At 36.2% G+C, this 27890-nt stretch overlaps 2 protein-coding genes across 4 annotated transcripts in view; one reads left to right on the forward strand and one right to left on the reverse strand.

Annotated features, from left to right (window-relative positions):
- The first annotated feature begins 1328 nt into the window (after positions 1-1328).
- aqp4 (aquaporin 4) lies at positions 1329-27180 on the forward strand. 2 transcript variants are annotated; one of them, NM_001003749.6, is given in 6 exon segments: positions 1329-1373; positions 6342-6762; positions 10123-10287; positions 14616-14696; positions 24430-25925; positions 25968-27180. In NM_001003749.6, coding segments are annotated over 5 exon segments (963 nt in total). In that variant the 5' UTR covers positions 1329-1341; the 3' UTR covers positions 24694-25925; positions 25968-27180.
- The window catches only part of vipas39 (VPS33B interacting protein, apical-basolateral polarity regulator, spe-39 homolog), a 219917-nt gene continuing 203846 nt past the window's right edge, over positions 11820-27890 (reverse strand). Inside the window, exon 14 of one of the 2 annotated variants that reach the window (XR_015517551.1) lies at positions 11820-12066. The gene's annotated coding sequence lies outside the window, so the exon portion shown is untranslated. The remainder of the gene's footprint in view (positions 12067-27890) is intronic. The other variant, XR_015517552.1, reaches the window with a different exon arrangement.

Consider the following 27890-nt stretch of genomic DNA (forward strand, 5'->3'; position numbering starts at 1 on the left):
TTTGGTGGTATGAGGGTGGGTTAAAGTTTAGGTGATGGTCAAATAATAATGTTTAAGCAAATATGATTATAAACGGAATTACAGAAATTAATTACACATGTAATTACATGCAGATCAATTTTAAAATACAATTTTAAATGATGTATGGGCATAATAAGTACATTGTAACAAATTACTTTAAATGCAACGACTTAGTAAGTAAGGGCATGCAGTAAACAAAGTGTGACCAAATTTTGCAAGTATTCTTTGTGCTAATATTTAAATCATGGTCAGTTATTGATTTTATTTTACCCCAATAAATCACATTGTGTCTTTTTTGCAATATTTTACAGGAGAGGCTGGTATAGAGGTAAGACCAAATAATCTAATATTTATTTTAACTATTACTAACAAATAAATTTATTATTTTATTTAGGAAAGATGTTTTAAATTATTCAAAAGTCATACTACATTTAAATTGTAACAAACTATTTCAGGTTTTCAAACTTTACAATCTGATATGTATAATGTTAATATCATTTCATCTTTCAAATGTTATATTTATTTACTAAAATGTATCACAGTTGCCTCAAAGAGTATAAAATTAGTTTTAAACACTGATAATAATACAAGCTGTTTCTTGACTATCAAATCAGAATATTAGTAATAATGGTGCCGAAGACTGGAATAATAATGCTGTTTAAAGTTATTTTAAGTTATTATACTTCATTATTGGGCCTGTTTTTATCAATTACAAGTAAATGAGCAAAAGAGTCTCTTTAAAAAAAAGTGAAGGTCACATCACCGATAATAACATAAAAAAGTGTAAATAATTAAGTAGAATATTACACAAAGAAATAAATGACAGCTGTTTGACCCTTAGTAATCGTTCAGATTAAACTGAAGACTAATAAGACTGGTGTCTAAGTGACTAATAGATAGATAGACAGACAGACAGACAGACAGACAGACAGACAGACAGACAGACAGACAGACAGACAGACAGACAGACAGACAGACAGACAGACAGACAGACAGACAGACAGACAGACAGACAGACAGACAGATAGATAGATAGATAGATAGATAGATAGATAGATAGATAGATAGATAGATAGATAGATAGATAGATAGATAGATAGATAGATAGACAGACAGTCTGGTGTAACTGTGTTGTGAGTGACTGAATGGGGTGTGAGTTGTGTGAAATGTGTCAGTGCTCTAGTCAGCGCTGTCAGATCAGTTGCTCAGACAGCTTCATATCTCTGTGCTGTGGTCTCTCTGCTCTGATTTGACCATGAAGAGCCGGTAACACGACACTGTGAGAGAAGCACACTGAGCTGACAGTCAGTCTGAGGAGGAATGACAAGCTGTGGAGCCCTGGACACATTCAGGTGAGTTCAAGAGCAAAAGTGCTGGATACTCACATGATCAGTAGCATACATAGTTCTGCTTGTCTGGTTGGTTAGTCTGTAAAAAATAAAACAACTACACTTTTAAAATATGTTCTGGAAATGTACAGTTCAAAAAAGAATTATTCCTTTTGTGAAAAGTACATATTAAACAATATATTTTGAACTATAACACTAAAAATAAATTTTCTTGCTAAATAAATTCAATTAAACTTTGTTACTTTGTTTTGAGAAATAATTCTCATTTTGTATCTGCAGAAAAAAAAGTTCAGAATAGACTTGACTTGGTTTGATTCCTTTGTTATAAAATAATATTGCATTTGTGATGAAATATTATAAACTTGATTGTATTTGGTTAAGAAACTTTCTTATGATTTGATATTAACCAATGTTTCTCAAGTTTATTGAAAATGGAAAATGTTTTTTTTTTTATTATTATGAGCTCGCTTATAAATGTAGGAGGTTCATACACTGGTCCCTCTATAAATCAAAGATAAATAAGGATATATAAGATATAGTGTGAAATGTCATCACAAATGTCACTGGCACACGTTAATCTGGCATTCTTGCCCCTTTGAGACCCACCAAATCATTCGCAAATAGTGTTGCTGTTGTGTTTATTTTTAATATTATATGTTAATTGATTAAAAATAGACTAACATTCCCCATATAAGTTAGTTAGAGGGAAAGGTTATAGTCGTCAACAGGCACTGTGCAATAGCATATCTGAATAGTTAATCTTGACTTGTTTAATTGATCGGAGCGCATGGGGACACGCGTGCGCGCTTCTGTGTGCGCGTGTGACTGTGAATCAGAGGGAGGAGAAGCTGAACACTTAAATTCACACACATATTGATCATTAAAAGAGTGTGTTTATAATAGATCCTCTCGCCCACAGCGCGATACGGTGTTTCTAATGTCTTGTTTGAGGTTATATTTTGCCTCTGGGAGGATGCTTGTTCAGGGATGAGAAAAGCGTTTTCGCGCGTCTCGGTTCAGAACAAAAGTTGTGGCGTTATTCGGTAAGTTCGTCGTCGGTTAGTTGTTTTGTTTTGTGAAGTCAATTGGTGTTTCTGTTCTATGAGCTCACAATGTTAGGCTAGTTAAGTAGCTATACCCTACCTGCCGGTCAACATCCGGGTCTATGAAATGCTTCATTTAAAAAATATACAGTCAGTGTAAATCGTGACGTGAAGACTTTCATTCATTTATCATGTTCGCTAAAATGATAGGTTATTAATATTATTGCATTTATGGCATAATTTGATGTTGTAGGCTATGGTATGTTAAACCAGACTACGTTGATTTGCTGGTGTTGGTTGGTGTCCTTGCCTTGTCTGTTGATTAGTTTGGGGTATTTTAATTTTATTTTATTATTAATAGGGATGTAAAACCTTAATTATTAATAAATAAATTAGGCTAATAGTATGTAGTGTGTAAATGAAACTGAAATGTGGGTGAATAGATTATTATGATGTGGATATAACATGATTAGATTAGATCTGTTTTTTTAAAAGATGCCACCATTTTTGTCACTTTTAATATGTAATAATGTTTCACAAATTATTTTCTTTCCTTTTTATGTTTTTCTTAGCATTCCCTGTAATCTTGGTAATGATGTCCGTGTATAATGCATGCATTATTTTGCTATATAGTGTATATTGAACCATTTTGTTAGGTTAATAATAGATCCAGTTTGTTTATGACTCTTTCTGGAAATTTTCCAAGCATGTGCTCTATGGATTCTTTGAAAGGAAGCTGAAGCCTCTCTAATTACTGAATTTCCACTTGGAAGGAGCACACTGATTAACCGCATGATGAGACACTTTAAACCATCAGGATAGAGATAAACTACTATAACAGTTTTTTGTTATCAATCATAAGATGGGTGAAAATGGTACTGTATATTCTCATTTACTTAAATAGATCATGTTTTATCCACATTATAACAATTAAAGGTGTCCAAACATCCACAAACTTAATCTTAAAAAGAGTAGTTTAGAGTTCTGAATAATTTAAAAGGCTGAAAAAAGTATGTATTGCTTTTGTAATGTTCTCTTTTCCTTTAATTTACTGGTCACACTTTATTTTGATGGTCCGTTTGTTGAATTTAAAGGGCACCTATGGTGAAAAATAAAATTTTCAAGCTGTTTGGACAAACATATGTGTAGGTATAGTGTATAGACCGTCATATTGGGGTGATATAAACACACCCGGTCCTATTTTCTTTTTTCAACACAAACACGGTAGACCAATTGGATCGGTTTTGAGATCGACCACAACTTGACGTAGGAGTGTGGTCCCCCCACCCACCATTATTGATTGACAGGCACACATAACCATATCCTCAGTTTGTTGTTTCATATCCGCCATTTTCAGTGTGTGAGTCAAAGCGATATCACCAACGAAACACCCTTGCTCTATTTTTGGATGTAAGTCTCATTGGGCTCAACACAAGATCAACAGATCCATGATCGCTCTCATCGCCGCCATTGTTTGTAACTTTAGGTAGGTTTTCAAACGTGTACTTTTCATTGCGCTTTCCTTAAACTTAAGCCGTTTGTATTTCCGGCGGTTTCAGAAGCTCCCTGTCATCTTAGCTAGCTGCGGCTGGAAAGTGCAAGCGCATTGCCTCAAGTGCGCATCCCTCCATTGGAAATAACAAACTTGCCTTAAGCAGGTCGCACACCAGAATGGCTGCTCGGTGACAACGCAGCGCCATGCATTTTAGAATTTTAAACATAGGTTTCTATCAGGGTACACAGACCGGCGGCACAAGTCAGCGGCTGTCCGCAGCACCCAGCCACGAGTCAGGCCACTGTTCATATTTCTGCCGCACCACAGAGCCCCATCTGAATAGTTTCATTTTAAATAACATGCAAATGTGCACTTTTTGTGTGCCGTATCGCGGCTCTGAGCGGCGCATCCGTTGTGTGACGCCCTTTAGTTTTAGCCTCAGTCAAAGTTAATTCAGTGTGTGTGGTTATTAGTCTCGGTGTACAAGCTCGGAACTTTAAACTAGCACACAGGCTGTAAAACTATACAAAGACACAAATGATTTTGTAACTACCACTCTGACACATTCTGCCACATCAGGAATATTGATGCCTCAACAGTAGTCTCTGCTTGGTCTGTGTCCAAGTCGTACATGTACGGCTGAATGCTGGTTCTCTCGCTCATGTAGCTTCTCTCTGTCTGCCTGTCTGTTGCCATACACAAAACGCGGGAGCTCTTGGCTCCGCCCTCTCATTAAGTTGGGCGCGAAGTCAAAAGTAATTTTCATGTGAAGCAAAACACCCCTAAAACAACGACCTGTGTACAGGCCCCCAAAATGACACTTTTTAGCACAATATAATAAAAACATCTGAATTGCGCTTTGAACTGAACCTAAACTGGCACACTTTAGAAGAACCATAATATTAATAATAAATCTTTAAAAAGTGGTAAACTCTGTGCGCTTTAAGTTACATTGCATCTACATGTCAACTAAAGCCTGGTTTATACTTCCGCGTCAAGTGACCGGTGTAACCCACGGCGCATGCAACGCGCGTAGCTGTGCATTTATACTTCTGCGTGCTGTCTCTGTTGGTCTGCATTAACACTTCCGAAACGCTAGTTGGCAGTGAGGTGTAAATGTTCCTCTGTGTCGAGTTTCTTCGCTGTTGTTTTGCTTTTCCTGAACACTTCCTGGTTGTACAAGTGGCTCAAACTCGCTCATTTTGAGGCAGGAACCGGCGGACGTGCAACAACTTTAACTATGAGGTAAACAAAAAACAAAACTTTCCATCCGGAGCGCCGTAGCATACGCCGGCGTTTGACGCAGAAGTATAAATCAGCCTTAATTCGCATCAGATTATAATTAGACTGTTAGGTTGGGGTTAAGGTTAGGGTTAGTGTAAGTTGACGTACTTGCAAAGTTTTTTATAGTGAGTTAAATTTCTGTTGAAGGAGCAGTATCAACAGATATTAAGCTGACAGTCTACTAATATTCAAATGGACTATCAAAATAAAGTGTTTTATTATTTATTTATTTTTAAAGAAGAAAATAAAATAGTTTGAAAATTTAGATGAACAGTTATGTCTGTCACGGACGTCCTTACAAGTCATGCTGACATATGCATATAGTGGTCAGTTTAAACAATATTAAGGAATAAACAGAATTCTCCCAATATTGCAAGTATTTGTTCATTCGTAATTTTTGTTAAAAGTTATCTCCATATTTTGGTCATTTGTAAATAACATCCAACCATTCAGACTTCTTTGGAGGTTCAAATAGTAGGCACTTGCTAGTTATAGTTTTCTTGTTATATGCTAGAAGTACACTGGAAAAAAATGATGTGTGCAAAGTTGTTGCAAACGATTGATTGTTTACATCCACTTTAGTCAAATTAATTTAGCAAATCCAAGCAATCCTCTTTAAATATTTTTTTCAATATATCTTGTACTTGTCGTTCTTTTGTTATAAGTACTTGTCCTTCACTGTCATGTTGTCTGCTAAGTTAACCAAGTAAATTGTTGAAAAAGAGCAATCCATTTCATCTTCAAAGGTATTTTGTACAACTTGTACAACTTTTCCTGCCAGAAAGTCTTAATGGTTTAAGTCTTATAATCCTACACTAGTGGGTTTCCTACAGTTGCTCCTGTTTCTCCCACAGTCCAAAGACTGAACTGGGTAGGCTAAATTGTCCATAGTGTATGAGTGTGAATGGGTGTGAAAGTTTCCCAGAGATGGGTTGTGGCTGGATGGGCATCCGCTGCAAGAAACATGTGCTGGATAAGTCATTCCGCTGTGGCAACCCCAGATTAATAAAGGGACTATGCCGAAAAGAAAATGAATGAATGAATGAATCTTACACTATTCCTAAGTAAATTAAGTGTGTTTTTGTATATGTTTTTTCTCATAGACTCGTAGTCTTATAAATATATTTCCTCTATTTTTGTCCTTTTAAGGAGGTGCGTGTCGTCTTGCTCATGCAATAACAGTATCATGGCAGCCTTTAAAGGTGTGTGGACTCAGGAATTCTGGCGGGCGGTTTCCGGAGAGTTTTTGGCCATGATAATATTCGTGCTGCTCAGTCTTGGATCCACCATCAACTGGGGAGCAAAACAGGAGAACCCTCCACCCGCCGACCTTGTCCTCATCTCCCTTTGCTTTGGCTTGTCCATCGCAACCCTCGTCCAGTGTTTCGGGCACATCAGCGGCGCCCACATCAACCCGGCCGTTACTGTGGCAATGGTTGCTACACGGAAGCTGAGTCTGGCGAAGGGTGTGTTTTATTTGTTGGCACAGTGTTTGGGGGCAGTAGTGGGAGCAGCCATCTTGTATGGAGTGACACCGGCGTCAGTGAGAGGAGGAATGGGAGTGACGTCTGTGAGTATTGATAAAAACAATGAGAAAATTCTGCTAAAAATGGTTACTCTTTATTTTGATGGCCTGCCTTGAGGCATTTTCTACTAGAGACCAGTGTTGGGGAAAGTTACTTTAGAAAGTAATGCATTACAATGTTGTGTTACCCCCCCCCCCCCCCCCCCCCCCCCCGCAAAAAAAAAGTAACTAGCTGCTTTACCTTTACCTCTGTGTTGAATTTGCTTTACTTTTCATTACCTGGCTGAGGCTTGATCTCTTTTAGATCTTTGTGTTTTAAAAAGAGGAGCTCTGCTATTAACAGCACACTATATAACCTACATTTACCTTTAAAAAAAACACATCAAAAACTAATTATATTTTAGGATAATGTTATATGAGAACGTCCTTACCCCAGAGCTATACATGCCTTGCATGGTTTCTGCTACATTCATTGTTCCATGGCAGGGTCCCGCCATGGCTACAATACAGCTTTTCATTCAAAACATTCAGTCGTGTGTGTTTTTTTTTAATAGCGGGTTAAAATTGCACCAACACGTATTAAAAGTTAAGTGAAATATAACAGAGCAAACTTTTCTGTAACCGTATTAGTGCTGTGCGTTATTTGTTTAATGCTTTAAGGTGACATGCTGACTGACTGACTGATTGACTGACAAGTGCATGATGCATGAGGCCAGCAAACACGATGTATAGCCGTTTCACTTTACTTCATGATGCATTAATACCGCTTTGTAGGTCTATTGGAGACATTCATAAATAATCCTAGCAAATCTAATAAATGTTGGAGACATACTTGTTACATAAACGCACTAAATCGCACTTCAGCAGCATATATTTGAGAGCGCACAAGAAGATCTGCGCTTGAGCAGCGTATATTAAAGAGGGCTTGCAAGAAGTTTTGTGCACGAGCAGAGGAAATCGGCGCACAAACAGATTTGCATGCTCATAGGCTATTATATAAATGCGACCTCGACTTGTAATGCTGCGCTCAAGACATTTGTTATTGAAATAACACCACAGGTAGTTGGTAGATCTGTGTAAAAAAAAAGGCCTGCCGCCACAGCTGGAAAAAAATCCTAGAGGAAACACTTATTTACAGATTATTAAAAGTTTAAAGCAATCTGTTTGCTACCTTTGTACTATTTGTCTTAAGTAAACTCACTGTCCATTGATACTGTAATCCCCTTTTTCTTTTCATCGATGCGTTCCAAATAATAAACACACTCTTTCATTGGCAACGTGATTCATTGTGAATACTTTCATTTTAAATTTAGCAATTTATTTTTTAAATCTAATTAATCAAACTAAAAGTAACACATTTTTTAAAGTAACGTGTTACTTTACTCGTTACTCGAAAAGTAATATTTAACTTGCGTTACTTGTAATGCGTTACCCGAACACTGTTAATGTTAATAATTAGTCATTTTGGCACAGCATTTCTGTTAGGTTAGGGTTATGATTAGTAAAATTTGTTTACAAAGTTCATCACAGTTATTAGATGAAAAAAAAGAACATTTTAGTCAAAAAGTCTCAAATGACTGCTAGTTCACAGCTGTAAAGTTCAACAGAAGATCTAAAGCAGGCCCTTTTTTCTACTTTTTAACACTAAAGAAATTCTAAGAAAAACAATTTTCAAGGGCATTGTGAACTTGTTCTGTGGTCCACTTACACTATTAACAAGATATTTACAGAAAAAATCAGAAACAGACTGTTCTGTTTAGTTGGAACTCATTAATCAGAACACACTGTTTGGATAGATGTGGATATTTGTACACTGTTTTAAAATATTTGTAAATGAACAGTGTTTTGTTACTTGTTTTGTTTAGATTCATTTATGTTTTTGAATTGCATTATGGCTCCTTGATTTTTCCTTTAACAACTTTTGTCAAGAAGTGAAAAGGTTTGTTTTAATTAAAGTAATATATTTTTTGGGTTGGTATAAGAAATACTGGTAATAACCTGCCAGTACTTTTCTATTATTTTTCAAAGACTTAATTTTATAAATATATTATTGCTTATATATTGTTTGAAACTACTAAAATGTCAATATAAGTTAAACTGTAGATTTTCAACATCAAAATTATAGACAGAGCAGAAATCAAGGTACCATAATGCAATTCACAACTATAAATAAACAAAAAAACTGTGAAATCATAAAATATGGAAACTGTTAATAAACGGATATTTTTAGAGTGTAGAATCAGAAGTGAATAATGTAATTAAGTGTCCACCGCTTTGATTGGCTAATAGTTTGCATATTTTATAAAAATTGAAAGTTGTAAAGAACAACTGTGTGTCTGTCGCTGTAAGCTTTTGAATTTATGTTTGACAGCCTAAAAGCTGTCATGAACATGATGAACGCTGCTGTTGTTTATGTAAAAAATGCATGCTACTCAATAATATACAAATCAAATAATCTAATACACAAATGAGTAGTTACAAAGTATTAAAAACTATTACTGTATATGGTGTGACATTACTGTTCTGTTCAGCAATTCTAAACTTCTTAAATTAATTTTAAAAATCTAATTAAAAAAATATTAAATATATTGATGTATTATAAGTATACCATTTATATAATTTAATATTTTATTAAAACAATGAAAAAAAAATGTGTGCCTTCTTTGTAAACAAATCTGGGGTTAGGAGAATTTTTATATCTTTCTTCATGATCCCTGTTAAAAGAAGTCCTGAGTCTTTTTTGCTTTTGCTTTTGCTTTTTTTTTTTTTTTTTTTGGACCCCATTGACATACATCATAGGGTTATAGTAATAAAATTTGTTCAACAGAAGAAAAAAAAAATATATAGGCTCACCTGAACAAGTGATGGCTGAATTTTAATTTAAATTTTATGATTCTTTTGACACATTTTGTTTTTGCACTTGATTAATGCAGCCTTTAAATGTTATCAGACATTTTCCACATATAAAGTTGTGATGCTTTTTAAATTCAAGTGCTTTTTTTGTTACCTGTCAGAAAAAAATTAAATATATTTGTGCTAATCTTCTTTTGTAAAATGTGCTGATAATGATATATGAATATATAAAATTGCATTAATTTAACGACAAGATGAGGGGATGAAGCAAATACAATAATACAGAATAGCAGTCACAGCAGTTTCTGCAAATGTTTATAGCCCGTCCAGCTCAGAAACTCAGGTATTTACAATTATTTCGACAACATGTGAAGGCACCATAAACTCATCAGCCATTAGTACAGCATTCAGTAACTAAGCAAGAATTAAGCATTTCACATTAGTAAGAACCCTAAAATATAAAAATAGTCAAATGCTGTTGGAAAGTGATTGAAGAACGCTATTGTCATTGAAGTTAATGGACTTTAAATAACTCGCTGTCTCCCCCTGCAGGTTAATGAAGAGATCTCCGCTGGTCATGCTATTGTGATAGAGCTCATAATCACTTTTGAGCTTGTTTTCACTGTCTTTGCTACCTGTGACCCCAAGCGTAATGATCTCAAAGGTTCGGCAGCACTGGCTATTGGTCTGTCTGTGTGCATCGGCCATCTCTTTGCGGTGAGTATGTCCTCATTTGCATCATTATAAAATGATATTAATTTCATAAAAAATGTTTGTTTTGTGGAGAATTTAAATAAGATGAAAGGCAGTAATTAACATCCTACACTATCAAGTCAATTTTTAAGACAAGCTTGAAGATCTTGATCCTACAAATATTAGTCTCTTGAGGTGTATCTGCTTAGTTTCCCTTTGGAGGGTTGGTAGCTTAACTACAATCCCAAGTGATGGTGTTATTTCCATGCCAATAGTCCCAGCAGAAACTGCAGATGAGGTGTTTATGGAAGCTCATTTGTGTTGCTAAGGATGTTGGCATGAGACCAGGATGGCCTCTACATGCACTCGTGTATTTAGGCCTGGCACAGATACAAACACCATTTAAGAGCCTTTAGAGGGGATTTGTGATTTAAAGAGATAAACCGGCTCACTCATCATATGTTTTTTGATGTTTGAGTGTTAGCTTTTCTTTTTAAAAGGATAGTTCACCCTAAATGAAAATTCACTCACCATTTACTCTCCCTCAGTTAGTTATAAACCTTCTGAGTTAGCTTTTTCGCCAATAGTTTGAGGCCAGAATTGAAATCAAGATTGATTTTTTGATAAATTGCACAGCCCTAGTTGGCACAACCCACTATTCAAGCCGGGACTCAAACCAGCAACCATCTTTCTGTGAGGCAATCGTCTTAACTGCTTAACCATCGTGCTGCATAAACTAAAACTTGAATGCTTTAATAATATAATAAACTAACCATCAGTTTTAGCATCTGTTTTCTCAGAAATTTCTTGAGGAAAATTCCACATTTTTTAATGAATTTTTTTATTCAACATTCTTGTAGTTCCTGTGACTTTATTTAGTATGTTCTCTTCCTGTGACAACACACTGTAAAAACGTTTGTGCCAACTCTTTCAAAAAAAGAGTCAGCTGAACTAAAGCTTTTAGTTAGCTTAACTTTTTCAAGCATCTGAGCTTTAAATAGTACAAATATGTGCAACTGAAAATAAATACTTTTTATGAATATTTAACAAAAACCAAGCATGCTTACCTACTTGTTTTTAGTTTTTGGGCCTTTTTTGTGCGTTTGGGAGGGTTTTGGATAATTCAAGTGTATCTGGCAATAATGACTGTCATATATACAATGTAATGTTGTGGTGTGTTTGTCTGAGGTTCTTCTCAGCAGGCCCGGATTGTCTAATCGGGAGGACCGGGAAAATTCCCTGTGGGCCGGTCCGTTTTTTGGCCGCGAGGGCCGGTGTCCCTAGCTCCAGAATCTGTTGCTCTCAGCAGTCACACTTTTTAAATTAATTTATTTACTTACTTGACTACAGTCTTCTTATTCATTATTTTACCGCAGCTCTGCTCTTTTTATATATAACCAGCCTACAGGTTAATGATGATATTAGTCAGATGAGTCAGTCCTTCTTAAACAACTGTTGTGGTCCAGTGGTTAGCACGTTAGATTACGATGCCGCCGACCCGGGTTTGATTCTTGTCTGAGTATGCTTTTTTTTTTTTTTATTATAGTTTTATTGTTAAGACATATAATACTGTTAGGGTTTTTGAACATTTACAGTTCTAAAGCAGCTGTTTTCTCAAAAAAAAAAAAAAAAAAAAGACGTGATAGTGTAATTAGAAACTGAATTGAAAATGACCTTATTTTAATATAGTCAGTCGTGAACTGAGGTGGGCCGGTCTAAGGCTTGAAACTCCAGGGCTGAAAAAGAGTCCCACTCCGGCCCTGCTTCTCAGATTCCTATTTTGGTAAAAAAATTATTTGCAGACTTGATTTTTAGTATTAAATGCACCATGGTTCATTAGTGAAACCATTAGTCTTCCTGATTCATTTAAAGTAAGTTGCATGGGGTGGTGGCTCAATGGTTAGCACTGTCGGTTTACTGCAAAAAAAAGTCACTGGTTTGAGTCATTTGGCATTTCTGTGTGATGTTTGCATGTTCTTTCTGTGGTTATGTGGGTTTTCCCCAGGTGCTCCTGTTTGCCCCAAAGACATGCCGTGTATTGAATTGAATAGATAAAAATGGGCGTACACTAAAAAAAAAACACTATTTGTTCAGCACGCTGTACTTTTTCTGTCATATATACACTAAGAATATCGCTAAAATGTTATGTCTACATGTTTAACAAAGTTTTCTGGACAAACATTTTTGTGTTGAACAGGAATGTTGATTTTTAAATAATTTGCACATGTGTGACACAACGATCGAAAACAAAGCTTGATTATTTGTTGCTTGTAAGAGGGGTGACACTGTGAAGCAGTGGGTAGCACAGTCGCCTCACTACAAGAAGGCTTCTGGTTCAAGCCTCGGCTTGGTCAGTTGGCATTCCTGTGGGTTTCCTTCGGGTGCTCCGGGTTCCCCCACAGTCCAAAGACATGCGGTACAGGTGTCTGAATGTGAATGGGTGTTTCCCAGTACTGGGTTGCAGCTGGAAGGGTATCCACTCTGTAAAACATATGCTGGATAAGTTGGCGGTTCATTCCACCGTGGCGACCCCTGATGAATAAAGGGACTAAACTGAAGGAAAATGAATGAAGTAGTAAGTTTGTGTTTGTCATTTGCTAGTAAAATTATGAAAAACCGGATGATATGTTAATTAATACTAATTACTTATTTTGCAAATTTAAAAAAAATCACTCACTAAACAGAAAAAAATAATTGACTCAATAGCATTAGATGTTGCTTCAGTTGATGCGATAAGAATATCTCTATTAGTAAAATACAATAATCAACATTGCAAGAATAACCAAAACTATGTTAGCTGAATAAAATATTGTTACTGAGAAGAACTAAAAAAACAGTTGTTGAGACAATTCAAAGTTCTTACTGCATCAAGTTGCTTGTTTTTTTATGTTTTCTCAACAATTTATTTTTACAGTGTAGTAATAATAATAATAATAATAATTCCTTACATTTATATGGCGGTTTTGTGACCACTTAAAGGATTTACACATAGGGGGGAATCTCATTCACCACTAGTGTGCAGCATCCTCCTAGATGACGCAACGACAGCCCTTTTGCACCAGACCGCACACCACACACCAGGTGAATGGTGGAGAGGAGACAGAGTGATGAAGCCAATTATGATATGGGGATGGTAAGGAGGCCATGATGGACAGTGGCAAGTGGGCAAATTTGCCGGGGTGAAACCACTACTCTTTTTCGAAGGAAATCCTGGGATTTTTAAAGACCACAGAGAGTCAACGTCTCATTCAAAAGACGGCGCTTACTGAGCAGTATAGAGTCCCCGTCACAATATGGGGCATTAGGACACGCACAGACCGCAGGTTGGGCGCCACCTGCTGACCTCAATAACACCACTTCCGCAACCTAGATTTCCCAACGTGGTCTCCCATCTGGGTATTTACCGGGCGCAGCTCTGCTAAGCTTCAGTGGGCGACCTTGTAAGAGTTGCAGAGAGCTAGCTGTTGGCTGTAGTGTGCATGCATGAGAGAGTCAACTTTAGTATTTAAACTTAAACCATGTCCATTGCCCTTTAATTATAAAGTTCTATCAACACCATTCTTAATTACTGTGACTTATATATTTAAGGTAACTAAGCTTGGACCACGTCCATTACACTTGTATTGTCAAGTCATGTCAACTTTAACTTGAGTTAAGACAAATTCAGTTTAAGAGATGTATAATTAAAATTTTAAGGCAGCACGAACACTTAATTTCAAAGTTGAAAGAACAACAAAAACTGTATAGTGCAGCAATAATAAACTCTTGACATCCGTGTCTGATTACTTTGTAAAAAAGACATTCATAAGGAGCTGGTTTGTGATACAAATATCAAAATGTATTAATTTACTAATCATGCACTCGCTTAAAAGTGTTCTAAGCTCATAAAATTGTATTGCGCAACCCAGGAACTGGATGATAATACATTCATTTATTCATTTTCTTTTTGGCTTAGTCCCTTTATTAATCTGGGGTCGCCACAGCGGAATGAACCGACAACTTATCCAGCATAAGTTTAACGCAGTGGATGCCCTTCCAGCTGCAACCTGGGAAACACCATACACTTCCATTCACACACATACACTATGGACAATCAAACTCCACACAGAAATGCCAACTGACCCAGCCGAGGCTCAAACCAGTGATCTTCTTGCGGTTAGGCGAGAGCCCTACCCACTGTGCCACCGTGCTGCCCCTGGATGATAATAAATAATCTGTTCCTATAATCATAATTTGTGCTAAATAAAATTAAAAAAAAATTTGTGGCAAAATTAACATGGAACTGCAATGAATTCTATTTGTTTTGGCACATATTTAATTTTGTTTTCAATCAGTTTGTTTGTGCATTTCAGATCCCGTACACTGGGGCCAGTATGAATCCAGCTCGCTCTTTTGGTCCCGCAGTCATCATGGTAAAATGGCAGGACCATTGGGTAAGATTTTCACAATATCTTCTGCTTGTAAATAAACATTGCAAAGTTCTTTCTAGTTGCTTCATGGATATTCATGTGCGTAAAGGTCAGCAAGGCCTTTGCAACTGTGATTGATTAAAAGTGAACTTGACAACAATCAGATTCGATGCCAGCACTTTTTTAAGACGAACATTTTGGCTTTGTTTTACTCTTGCAAAGGTGACTGAACTATATTTGGATCAAGATGATGTTTATCTCTGACCGACAACAGGCCTTTGGCATGAAGCTCAATGCTGTGATTAATATTCTATATATCAGTGTAGGGTGACCAGTCATCCATTTTGCTAGGACAGTCCTGCGTTACAGCTCTATTTTTAGTGTCCTGACTCCCAATGGGATCGAATTTGGTACTGTATATTCCTAAAAATCTGCACTTCACCTTCCCCTTTACTGAGTTTTGCACACACTTTGGGTTTGGTCTTTTGAAAGTGTGACAAACACACCAGACCCAAATAAGTTTATGCATTCAGTTATTTGCGGTTATAGAGTTGGATTCTCATGCAAATCACAGACCAAGTGGTAAAAGTATTAGCATGTACTGCAGTGAATTTCTTTGTCTAAATTTGTACTTCTGGGTTGAAACCTGTTCCGTAAATCTTTTTTGCTCTAGACGTTTCTATTTCCATGACGACGTAACCCAAACAATGTATCTGCTTTGAATAAACACACATCATTAGATTATGTGTAAAATGACCGTTGCTGCGGGCACACATCAGTGGGTATTTTACAAATGGCAAATGTTTTGTTTTGAGTTGTCAAATATCCGGAACTTAAAACAAAAATTGGTATTTGATTGAAAACACTGATACTGTGAGTTTAGATTTTTTACAAGGTGTGACGGTTTGGTCACTGAATGACTTCAGTCCAAATTTTCTTAAATGTCAAGACATCATACACCCAGTGCAATGTGATGCCAAACACAATGCATGTGTTTTTTATTAGTTTGAGCCCAGCATAGGTATCATTTTCACATACTGGGCTACGTTGTTTAAATAGCAGCTTTATTTGTGCTCAGTTGTTTGCCTATTGACGTGCTAGTCTGAAATAGAGATGCGTTAAGGTTCGTTGTTGGTGCGAACTGAAGGCTGCTCTATTGACCGACAAAAAGCTGGTCTTAGGTAAATGTTGCAAGTTTGAATTTTTCATTTAAGTTTAGTGATATATGGGTCCAAATTGTGCATAGAATGTGCTTAATACACACACACAGGGATGTACAGTCACTTGTAAATATCTTAAAATCTGACAATTTTAAGGATTAAAATGTAAAATATTATTATTGTCTGGATAAATATAAAATCTGCCTTCTCAAGAGGCTTTGGTGAAATCCGTAGATGATCTGCTTATGCTTTAAACTCACGTACAAGCAATATCTGTTTCATTGCTAGGGAAGCATTCAGTTTTTCCACTTACAATGTCCACCATGTAAACAGCGAGCACGCACTGCAACTCACTCATAAAGGGAATGAAACATTTGAAAAATTGAAATTTTTAATTGAATTTAAATTTAAATTTTAAACTGTAATGCATCTTACACCAAAAACACTGTTAATTCATTAAGAGACTTCAACAGTGCCAAAATTTTTTCGCATCCTTATAACAGCAAAAGTGGATTCAGACATTCCCTAAGTGCACTGTGCTGTGAGATATAAACCATGCTCTTAGAATATGCCAAGCATATGTCAAGACCTTTGCCCTGTTCAGAGCTGAAGTGATGATAAATTCCTGCTGCAGTGATGAACTGACTTCCCATTAATTTCCTCAACATTATCCTGTCCTCTTGTTCAATTTGTCTTGCGGATCACCAGCAAAGAGTGAAAGAGTAAAAGAGTGAGTGGCATTTTTAAGATGATTTTATAAATCAGAGATTTGGAACTGGCCATTTCTTTTGCTATTGCTAAAATGCACATTCACTTGTTCTGAAAACTGTTAATTTGGCTGACAGTTAAATGGGGGTTGTTAGATTATCAAGAGTGTCACCACCAGGTGGAGATTAATACATTAATTTTTTAGGTGGAATCTCCAAACTTTTCTTTGATTATTTCCATGTTTTTCTGAACCGGTTGGGCAAGAAGTAACAGCTGTTCTTGTACCCAGTTTGGTTTTTGGTTTCATTGCTGTCAGCCATGATACTTCACCTCTATTTATAAAAAAGGCTGTTTTTATGCATTTTCACTAATTGATTATGAGAAACACACATATGAGGTTGGCAATTAGCTGAACTCATACTGGTTTAATTAGTTACACTTGGCCTGCATTTAAAAATCTTTATTTAAATCTGTAGCAGTATTGGAATTTTACAACCTTCACTAAAGGGCAGTAAGTTAAAGCAATAGTTCTGACAAAATTTTAATTTACTTCATCATTTACTTTCATTCATTTGATTTTAAACCTTGGTGGGTTTCTTTTTTTCTGTTGAAAACAAAAAAGAAACAAAATATTAAATACAATTATAATGACAAAATTTCAATCTCTGTTTCAGTTGATAAAGCTCAATTAAATTGCATTAAACTAGTTAAGTTATATCTTCATATCTGTCATTGCTATATACTAGTTAAAGATAGCTCAAGTAAGTACATTTACATGTACTAATGTACTGTAATCAGCAAAGAGGCTATTATTGTATTGAAGAAGACTACAGTCAACGCCTCTTAAATGAAACTATATATCATCCTAAAAAGTTTAGGCCAATTGTCAGCCAAATTAACCACAGGATCTAATTCAACACTGTGGTAACTCCAAACACTCAGACATACCAAAAAGCCTTATAAAAAGCAGCAGAACATTATAAACAAACAACTCTTGCTTTATATATGAGCAAAATCACAAACTCATCCAAAAACATTTAAAGGAATAGTTCACCCTACATGAAAGTTACCCCATAATTTACTTGCCATCTAATGCAGGGGTGTCCAAGCTCAGTCCTGGAGGGCTGGTGTCCTGCTGAGTTTAGCTCCAATTTGCTTCAACACACCTGCCAGTAAGTTTCTAGTCTATCTAGTAAGAGATTGATTAGATGATTCAGGTGTGTTTGATTAGAGTTGGAGCAAAACTCTCCAGGACACTGGCCCTTCAGGACCGAGTTTAGACACCCTTGCTCTAATGTATATAGCAGCGTCCCAAATCACAAACTTATGCACTATTCTATGCCATTTTGTAGTATAAATAGTGTAAGTAGTGTGTTCACATTGAAAACTTTAAAAATAATAAGTGCACTTTAATTACCCGGATGATGCACTTATTCAGCCGCTTAAATGAAGTGTGGAATGATGGACACTTCACGCACTCAACGACCGCAGGTTTGCTTACGTCAGGGGTCACCAATCTCGGTCCAGGTTGGGCCGGTGTCCCTGCAGGGTTTAGCTCCAACTTGCCTCAACACACCTGCTTGGATGTTTCAAGTATACCAAGTAAGACCTTGATTTACTTGTTCAGGTGTGTTTGATTAGGGTTGGAGCACAAAATCTGCAGGACACCGGCCCTCCAGGAACAAGTTTGGTGACCACTGGCTTACGTAGTGGAAGGGGCGGAGCGATCGGACGCACATGTTGAATAACTTTATTTATTTTGAATGGAGAAAGCAAAATTCTCCTACGAGAGTGATTATAGCGCCTCCCGATCGTGAATGTGGCAATACTCACGTCAGGTATTACTTGATTATTCGGTCGTTTATTTCACTGATTTGGCAACCGTCAAACGTCATCAGGGAAACGGTTTGAATTTCCACTTAGTGAAAAAACATTAGTGCGCCATTTGAGACGCCACTACCTACATATACTATCCTGTTGAGTGTGTAAGTGCATAAGTACATAGTGCATGAGTGCATAGTGTATAGTGTGCCATTTGGGACGCAGCTTATGTTTTTTTTTTTTTTTTTTTTGTCAAACAAACAGAATCAGAGTAGTTTTTAATCTTTTATTTTATCCTGGCTTCTCCAAACTAACACATACACTGCCAGGGGGTAAACGCATGTCTTATGAAGTGGATCAGTGTGTTTTGAATGCATAAATATTTCACATTTAACATTTTTAATCTCCAATCACTGACTTCTGGCGGCAGCCAACTGCATGTTTTGCGTGACTGACATATATGTCATACAAAATATTTCTGCTACAAAAACACATTGATCATCTTCATAAGACATGCTTTTACCATCTAGCAGCTTATGTCTTCATTGATTTTTGCGCTTATGAAAGTTTCAAAATAAAAGTCACTAACCAACAGCATTCAAGCAGCAGGATAACATTTAAAACTACTCTGACTGTGTTCGTCTGACAGAATAAAGTAATATACACTGATAATGGCTTAAAGATGAATAAATTATAGGGTACATTTATTTTTTAGGTGAAGTATTCCTTTAATTTGAACAATTACTCTCCTTTGACCCCTTTTACTAATCGCGTCTAAAACTGCATGGAAAGTGCTTCCTTCAACAAGTTCAACACGCTCCACAGCTTGCGCTTCCCTGACTCCTGCCATTGCTAAGCAACCTCAGCTGTGCTGCCCGACACAGAATCAAATTCAGTTATGGATTTCAACTGCCTAAAAACACTTACTGTAGACTTATTAGTAGAGTATAGATTTATTTATAATAAGAATAAGATTTATTTGTTGATAATAGAAAAAAGGGGTGCAACATTTGTTTGCATCCCTTTCTTAAAAAATGTCTAGACGTTTCTAAACATTAACGTAAAAACTGAATTATGCTTACCAGTTATTTCAAGCTCCAACTCAATGTATGTATCTGCATGCGTTGTTCCCGTTATTGGAGATGGCAAATCATAAGTTTCAGGATATCCCTGAACCGCAATTATAAGCTGTTCATCCATGCTCTAGTAAAACCAAAAGTGTGAAGCTGATTGGTCAGTTCTTGTCATGTGACTTACCAACGCAATCTCACTGCAATTTGTAACTTTTTGATTTAGTGGCTAATTCATATGAATTCATACAATCCATTTGTGCAATTTAGTACAATTTGCTCATCACCCAATGACGGTTGGGTATAAGGGTGGAGTTGGAGGCCATGCTCCCTTATTATAATCGTACAATTTTTTTCGACTAAAATCGTACAAATCCGTACGAATAGGATCAGTCTGGACTTGCTGTGTGCTTATGGCATTTCAGATGTTTTTAGTTGGCATGCCTAGAAAACAAATGTGTTTTTTCCATTGAAATTGGCAAACTTACACGCTCAAAAGATGCCAAATGTAAAAAGGTCCATTTTACACTTAAACAGAAAACCATCGTGTGAACTAGAAGTTTGTTAAAAAAAATCTAAACAAGTTTCACTTAATTTAAAGTAAGTGTTTATTTGAAGGTGGCAACATGATATCACCCTCTACAATGTTGCTATGATTAGAGAGACTCCTCCCCATCACCCAATCACTGTGGGCATATTAAATAAGAATCAAGTTCAAACCCGGCCCACATTTACTGCTGTTTAAGAGAACGCATAGTAGTAAAATAAACATTTTGTTTATGTCAAACAGGACCAAGCAGTGACTTTCAAACTTAGAGTCTGTGTGAAACCAAAATGTACTATGTTTATTCGCTAGCACACATTGTTATTCTTTAAGTTAACAATTTATCCATGCAAGTTAATCTGCTGAAAAATATTTTTACTTTGAAAATCTTCAATCAAAGTCTTACCATTTGAGTAGCGTCTCTTCTCTTGACGTCAATTTGACGGCTTCAGCCACAATATTCTAAACCACGCTCCTCTTACCATTAGTTTGCTATGAGTGAATGACAAACAAAAGACACCCCTCAATATTCAGTTGAGAGTGCATTAACATACTGTACTGAAATTAAAGTCATAGAATCTTTAAACATATTAAAGGTCTGTTTTCTAATATTAATCTTCACTATACAGTATATTTCTATATCTGTGTTTTGAGTAAAACAAAGACTTGCCAAAATTCTCAGTGGAATACAGACCTATCAGTCACAACCTTTCCTGAACCGTATAGTATGACACTCTCAATCCTGCAATCCGATGCACTGAATATCAATCCTAAAAACTTTTGGTTTTGAAATGTCATTCCATTTGAAGCATTTGACAGCAGTCAGAAGCCAGACAGATGTGGCATTGGAAATAACGGCGGTACATGAGACTGGCTGCTCTGCATATGAGTGTTATGTGCCGTCTAAGTGACTGCTGCTGTCAACACGCTTGATTCAGGGTCTCCTCTCCAACGCTGTAACATTAGAAAGGTCAAAACATTTCTTTCATGCAGTGTTTACCACACTACACATAGTGGCCTTGAGAGATTATGAATGAAAGAAATGTTGGAGCCACATGAAGGCCATAGAGCTTCTGTTACACTAGCGAGAGCCGCTGGTCATCATTATACTGTATATTTAATAGTTTGGAGATATTGAGAAGAATAAAGTGAGATGCAGTTTAGGATGCAGGCTTTTTAAGCATGGACGTGTTGTTTTTCAGGGTTGTAAATGTATCTGGTGTTTGCTGCGGTCGCGCCTGCTTCTATTTCTGTCATCACAGCAGTTAGTAATTTTAAATTTGGCACTGTTTTAGAGTCGATATCTTTCTCACATTGATAACATGCATATTTCAGGCACAAGACAGATTATTTACTGCACTGACAATATAATGAGAGAGGGTAAATAAATACTTTTTACTGAGGAATGCATTCATATTCGCAAAAAATGCAGTGGGTTAAACATCTGTAAGAATTTTCGAAATACTTATAAGTTGAATGACAGTTTTAATTGTTTAATTAATTTAAAATATTTAAAATATATTATTTTAAATTATCTCAAATGTAGAATTTATATTTCTTTAAAAAAATACCTTTTTTAATTATTTAGCATAACATTTTTTCTAACCTCTAAAATTGTATCCAGTTAAAACCAGTAAAATTGTACACAGTGTTTCTTAGATAAACATATTAAAATAAATGTTTTATTCATTCATTCATTTTCTTGTCGGCTTAGTCCCTTTATTAATCCGGGGTCGCAACCCATCTCTGGGAAACATTCACACAAACACTCATACACTACGGACAATTTAGCCTACCCAATTCACCCGTACCGCATGTCTTTGGACTTTGGGGGAAACCGGAGCACCCGGAGGAAACCCACACGAAGGCAGAGAGAACATGCAATCTCCACACAGAAACGCCAACTGAGCCGAGGTTCGAACCAGCGACCCAGCGACCTTCTTGCTGTGAGGTAACAGCACTACCTACTGCGCCACTGCCTCGCCCCTAATTGTTTTATTATTTTATATTTCTTATTCATACTACGATCTCTAGTTTGAAAAAAGTCAGGAAAGTGAAAGAGGCAAGCTTTGGTTAGGTGTCAGTGTTGAGTGGTGAAAAGGGAAGGGTTTGCATTAAAAGGGGAGATTCATAGACAGATACACAGTGATTCGGAGAGCAGCATTTACAACGGATCTGAGAACGCTATCTAACTTTGCTATCTGAACTGTTGTAGTGATATTACTATAAACTTGGTAACTTCATTCATTTTCACAAAGGTATATCTTCAAAAGCTAAGAGTGCTGTTGACAATTATACTAACTTTGGCATCTGAATAAACATAAAGAACATTAATCACTTACCAAATTCTTAGGTCCTGTTTACACTGCCAGTTAAATGTGACCCAATTCCTATTTTTTGCTCATATGTGACACAGATCGGATCTGTTTTTTGACTGTGTGAACACAAAAAAAAAGGCATGCATTAAGATATTTAGAGATCGGTTTCAGACTTCCTTAATATGTGGAAATAAATTAAATATAAATCGGATATGTGACAATGCGACTGTCATGTAAACAGGTAGATTGAATTTATCGAGGCATTGCGTTTTGTACAACATTAAACTTGCGACAATGTGGTACTACTCCGCAGTTTAATGACGTAGAAAGAAGACAAGTGTGGAGATGCTGACGCGGTAAACAACAACAACAGAGGAGGAAAATGGTCAGTCGCCACAATTTGCTCCCACCAGACCTACATTCTCAGAAATAAAGGTACGTGAGCTGTCACTGGGATGGTAGCTTTTCAAAAAGTACACATTTGTGCTTATAGGGTCCATATTGGTACCTCAAAAGTATATATTAGTACCTAAAAAGTTTAAGAGGAACGCTTTTGTACTTTTTAGTTACTAATATGTACACTTGCCGTAATAATATGGATCTTTTCGGTACAAGTTTGTACCTTTTGAAAAGGTACCACTACCACCCCAGTGACAGCTCATGTATACCTTTATTTCTGAGAGAGTAAGAGGTCTCCCGTACCCACAAATTCCTCTGAGTGGTGAAGGACACCGTATAAAAACCATAGGCGCATGCTGCGATGATGGCTCTTTCCCTCCTCCTCTGTCTCAAAATCATTTTATAGTTGGGCGAATGGAAACAACACTTTTGTTTTGCCACACTTTAAAACATAACACTGATGACCCATGTCCCTGAACATTTCTATATCTATCGAATTTAATTGTGCTTGGTAACACCATTTGGACCATGCTTCTCTGAACTTTGTAACAACTAAAACGCGACTAAGTTATCTTGACGAAGCTATAAATATTGTTGAAGTTGCATCTTATTCATACTCATAATTTGGTTTAAAATTATTTCTTGCTAATATGTTAACATAAATGTAATTAAAATATTTTTCTTGAAATTCTAAACCTTACATTTATTTAAAGTATTGTTTAATTATTTTAATTTGATTTTATATCTTTAAAATGTGTTAAAGAAAAGTTAAATTAGCTACACACTGATTCAAAATCATTTGAAAAGATATAAATTGGTTCGAAGTCTTAAATATTTGTTGTTAATCTTAAATGATCATTATTTACATGTTTTTGTCAATTATTAAACAATTTCAGTCATAAATAAAATTTTCAACTGATTGAATTTAATACAGTTGCAGCTGGAAGGGCATTCGCTGCATAAAAACATGTTCTTGATAAGTTGGCGGTTTATTCCACTGTGCCGACACCGGATTAATTAAAAAAACTAAGCCGAAAAGAAAATGAATGAATGAATGAATGAATTTAATACAAATATTTTTGAATATTTTTTATATTTTAATAATTCTGAAAATACATTTTGACAGAATCTTACATATTTATTTCTAATTTAAATATATATATATATGAAAAGTTAATTAATTAATTTAAAGGTAATTATTTGTTAAATTTATTTTTGGTGCAATCAATTACATTATCTTCCTAAAAAACTCCTAAAAACTTATAATTTCTGTTTTTTATTATTTTCTCCATTCATTTCCCATTCTTAAATCTTGAAAAATTTGGAGAAATAAAAACTCTCTTTAAGGGGTTGTGCAGTAGGTAGTGCTATCACCTCACAGCAAGAAGGTCGATGGTTCAAGCCTTGGCGGGGTCAGTTGGTATTTCTGTGTGGAGCATTAGCGTGGGTTTCCTCCGGGTGTTTTGGTTTCCCCCACAAGTCCAAAGACATGTGGTGCAGATGAATTGGGTAAGCTTAAATTGTCTGTAGTGTATGTGTGTGAATGAGAGTGTATGAGTGTTTCCAGTGATAAGTTGCAGCTGGAAGGGCATCCCCTGCTTAAAAAAAACATGTGCTGGATAAGTTAGTGGTTCATTCTGCTGTGGCGACCTCAGATTATTAAAGAGACTAAGGCAAAAAGAAAATGAATGAATGAATGTATGAAACTCTCTCTCTCTCTCTCTCTCTCTCTCTCAGGTGTACTGGGTGGGCCCTTTAATAGGAGGAATCCTTGCTGCAGCTGTATATGAATACCTCTTCTGTCCTGACCCTGACCTGAAGCGCCGCTATGCTGACGTCCTCTCCAAGAGCCCCTTCCAGATGGAGCCATATCGAGTGGTGGACACAGACTCGTACCCCAGCGATCAGGCTCAGCTCATGGCCAAGCAGGCGGCACTCAGAGTGCTGGATTTGGAGAAGAAGGAGCGCGAGTCCACCGGAGAGGTGCTGTCATCCGTATGACTAGTGAGAAGCACTGAGGAGGAACAACAAAACACAATGCAATACATCCATCAGCTCAAAGAGACAGAGCTCATTTAGACTGCCACACAATAGCTATGTTTCCATCCACATTGTAGAATTTGAAATAATAAAAAAACACTGAATGAAAACACCAAGATGCGCTTAAATTTAAAAATCTTTTATTACATTTTTAATAAATTAGATACTTTTTGTTTTTACGATTAAAACACATTTTTCCTTGATGTGGTCAAAGGTCATGTGATTTTGCCTTAAAAGATGTGATAAAACAGTGAACCAATCTCATCTTACACGCCACATAGGCTTTCATTCATATCCATGAGAATGACTGGAAGGGCAAGCTTATGCGACAAGTTTCGCATGTCACTGCATTGCAAAGTTCAAGCTTGGGGAACACTGACCTGCGAAATCACAATCACATCACGACAAATAGAAGATCAAAACATCACCTCTCTACACAGAAAGTCATATTTATCTAATCATTTATTTTTCGTCTAATCATTTTGTTTAATCCCAGCCCTTTTCGCAGCACCATACGCCAAAATCTAGTGTGACCTTAATTCTGCATACACATGAGTGGAAGTCCATCCCCAACTTAATTTGTAGAATTTTCTCCTAGAACTCTAACATAAGTGTTTCACAAATATCAAGCACTGCATAAAAAACGTGAGATAACATGAGCAAATTTCATATTGCGTGTTTCTTCTGCAGCTCTTATAGACACAATTTTTTAATATGCAGAAAAGTGAAGTTATTTAACTTGCTCAAGTGTAGCACACTAAGATAATTAATAGGGTTTCCCTATCATAAGCAATCACACTATCATACAATCATTTCCAATAAAAAATGCTATAAATAATTTGAAAGTTCTACAGTAGCTTCCTTATTTCTCGATCCAACATCCCTCCGCCACCCAAATTCTGCATTTTTAAGAGACCACTTCCCTTTTCAAGTGAGGGGAGGGGGGGGAGCATTCTGGGAGCGAATTCGATGCTAAGGCGTCATTTCTTGACAAAGGAGCGGATTGGGAGTCTTTTCAAACTCAGAACTCTCTTACTGGACAGCACACCAAATACACTTTCAGTTCTTATATTATCTGTGCTTGCGAACTCATTAAAAGAAGATAAAGCAATTTCTTCAGCTTGATCTAAAGACTAAGCATAACTATTTTGCATATTGGCGGAAAAGTGGCTAATTTGTAAAACAAAAAAGTGGCTTATTCATGCTAAATACATTGTGTAAATTTGTACAAATTAGCCACTTGTTCGCCATTATATAAAATAGTTATGCAAAAAACATACAATATTTAAAAGGAGGTGTGTCCCCAAATCCCACCCCTGAACCCAACCCACATTGGAAGATGACAAATCGTACTAAAATGTACAAATAAGATCATACAAATTCATACGAATTAAATCAAAAATCGAAGAAATAGTTGTAGTTTATGTTACAATAGTTTCCCAAAAATTTTCCATTTTTATTTTCTTGAACACATGGCATGGAAACAGTGTTTTATTCGCAAACATTTTATGTAAAATTGTAATTTTGCGCATAAAGTACGTTCAAATTCACAGCTTTGGATGGAAACACAGCTACTGACTCTAATGCAAGATACTGTGGGTAAAAAACAAACAAACTAATAGTTATCACCATGGTAAAAAGTTGATTGATTACATTAAAATTTGCAAACATTTTTTTTTTGTATTACAAGTTTTCTAAAATGTTATGTTTGAATATGCAAATGAGCCTTTTTTATTAAATCTGACCAAATTTGCATAAACTTGCAGAACAAAAATCAGCACATTGGGATTTGGGGAATCTCATTTTCAATCCATATAGAAAAGACTGCAAACTAGGGATGTCCCAAGTGATTTGATTTTGAGTATCTACCGATACCGAAACCCGATCCGATACTTCTATAATACATAACAGAAGATTAAAGAAGTGCGAAGAAACAGATCCAGGATGTTCCTTATGTTTTATTGAATTAACCTTATTTTAACATTCAACAACTCTGTTAACAAACAGAGAACTTCTGAATGGTAGCTTGAACAATCAAGTAAAAAAAAAACATAGATTCTTCACCTTCGGACTTTAATGCAACAGTAAATTTACAAAATTATAATTTAAAAACAAGTAGCAGCTCAACTTAAAATACCCGGCAAGATTACATATCTCACAGTTCGCTATGGCAATGTTGTCATCAACTTTATAATACCTCCAGACAGCAGACATACCTGCGCTTTCCGTTTAAGCTAATTTCGTGTTCTAATTTTCCGACATTTAACCAATAGCGTCTCTGCAACAAAGTGCCACCGCATAACTATAGATGTGTTAAAAATAATGAGAGCATACATAAATATTCGAGTCCTAATCGGGAGGTAACATCTACTTCCGATCGAGTCTGAAACTGTGTGATTGGGCCCGATTTCTGATCATGTGATCGGATCTGGACATCCCTACTACAAACAACCAAAAGCAAAGAGTTAAAAATATCTATATGTAGACTAAAATATGATATAATATAGTTTTTAAACTGATCATCAGGCTTGTTATACATAAATAAATCTCTCTGTGAAAACCTTCAGAATACAGATATGTTTGTATATAGTGCTTTATATAGATGTATGGCTCAGTGCAGGAGAAAAAAAAATCATTTTGAGACTTGAAAATACAGTATGTATTGCAATTAAAATGCTAATTAATAATGTGTTATAAAAACTGGAAAAACACTTTATGAAAAGACAAAAAAGGCCCAAATATCCAAAATGGCAGATGTTTTAGCCCTCAGAGTCTTGCTTTAATAGTCATGGGTATGTTTAAAAGGCTCCTCTCTTCTCTGTCTGCCAGTCTCAGGCCATAGAGCTCCCATCAGGATATGAGGAGTGAACATCCTTTAGCAGATGCACCTCATCAGCTGCTGAATCAATAACTAAATGGGATTCTCACGTCTAAGCAAATGTAGCTCTTTTGTTTGGTGTACGGGTTATTAGCTGGCAGTCAGAGCTTGAGATTAGATCATCACTATAGTCATGCAGATCATTTTCCTTCTCAGTGCACTCGCTGTCAATTTAACCCCTTCTGGACTTCACTTCTCCTTTTAAATAGAACGGAGGAGGATTGTTCTGAATTTTCTATGTTGTTTTTTTCATTATGAGTGTTGATGAATGAAATCTTTA

The sequence above is a fragment of the Danio rerio genome, chromosome 20, assembly GCF_052040795.2.
Source record: "Danio rerio strain M-AB ecotype USA chromosome 20, GRCz13ab, whole genome shotgun sequence".
NCBI lineage: Eukaryota > Metazoa > Chordata > Actinopteri > Cypriniformes > Danionidae > Danio > Danio rerio.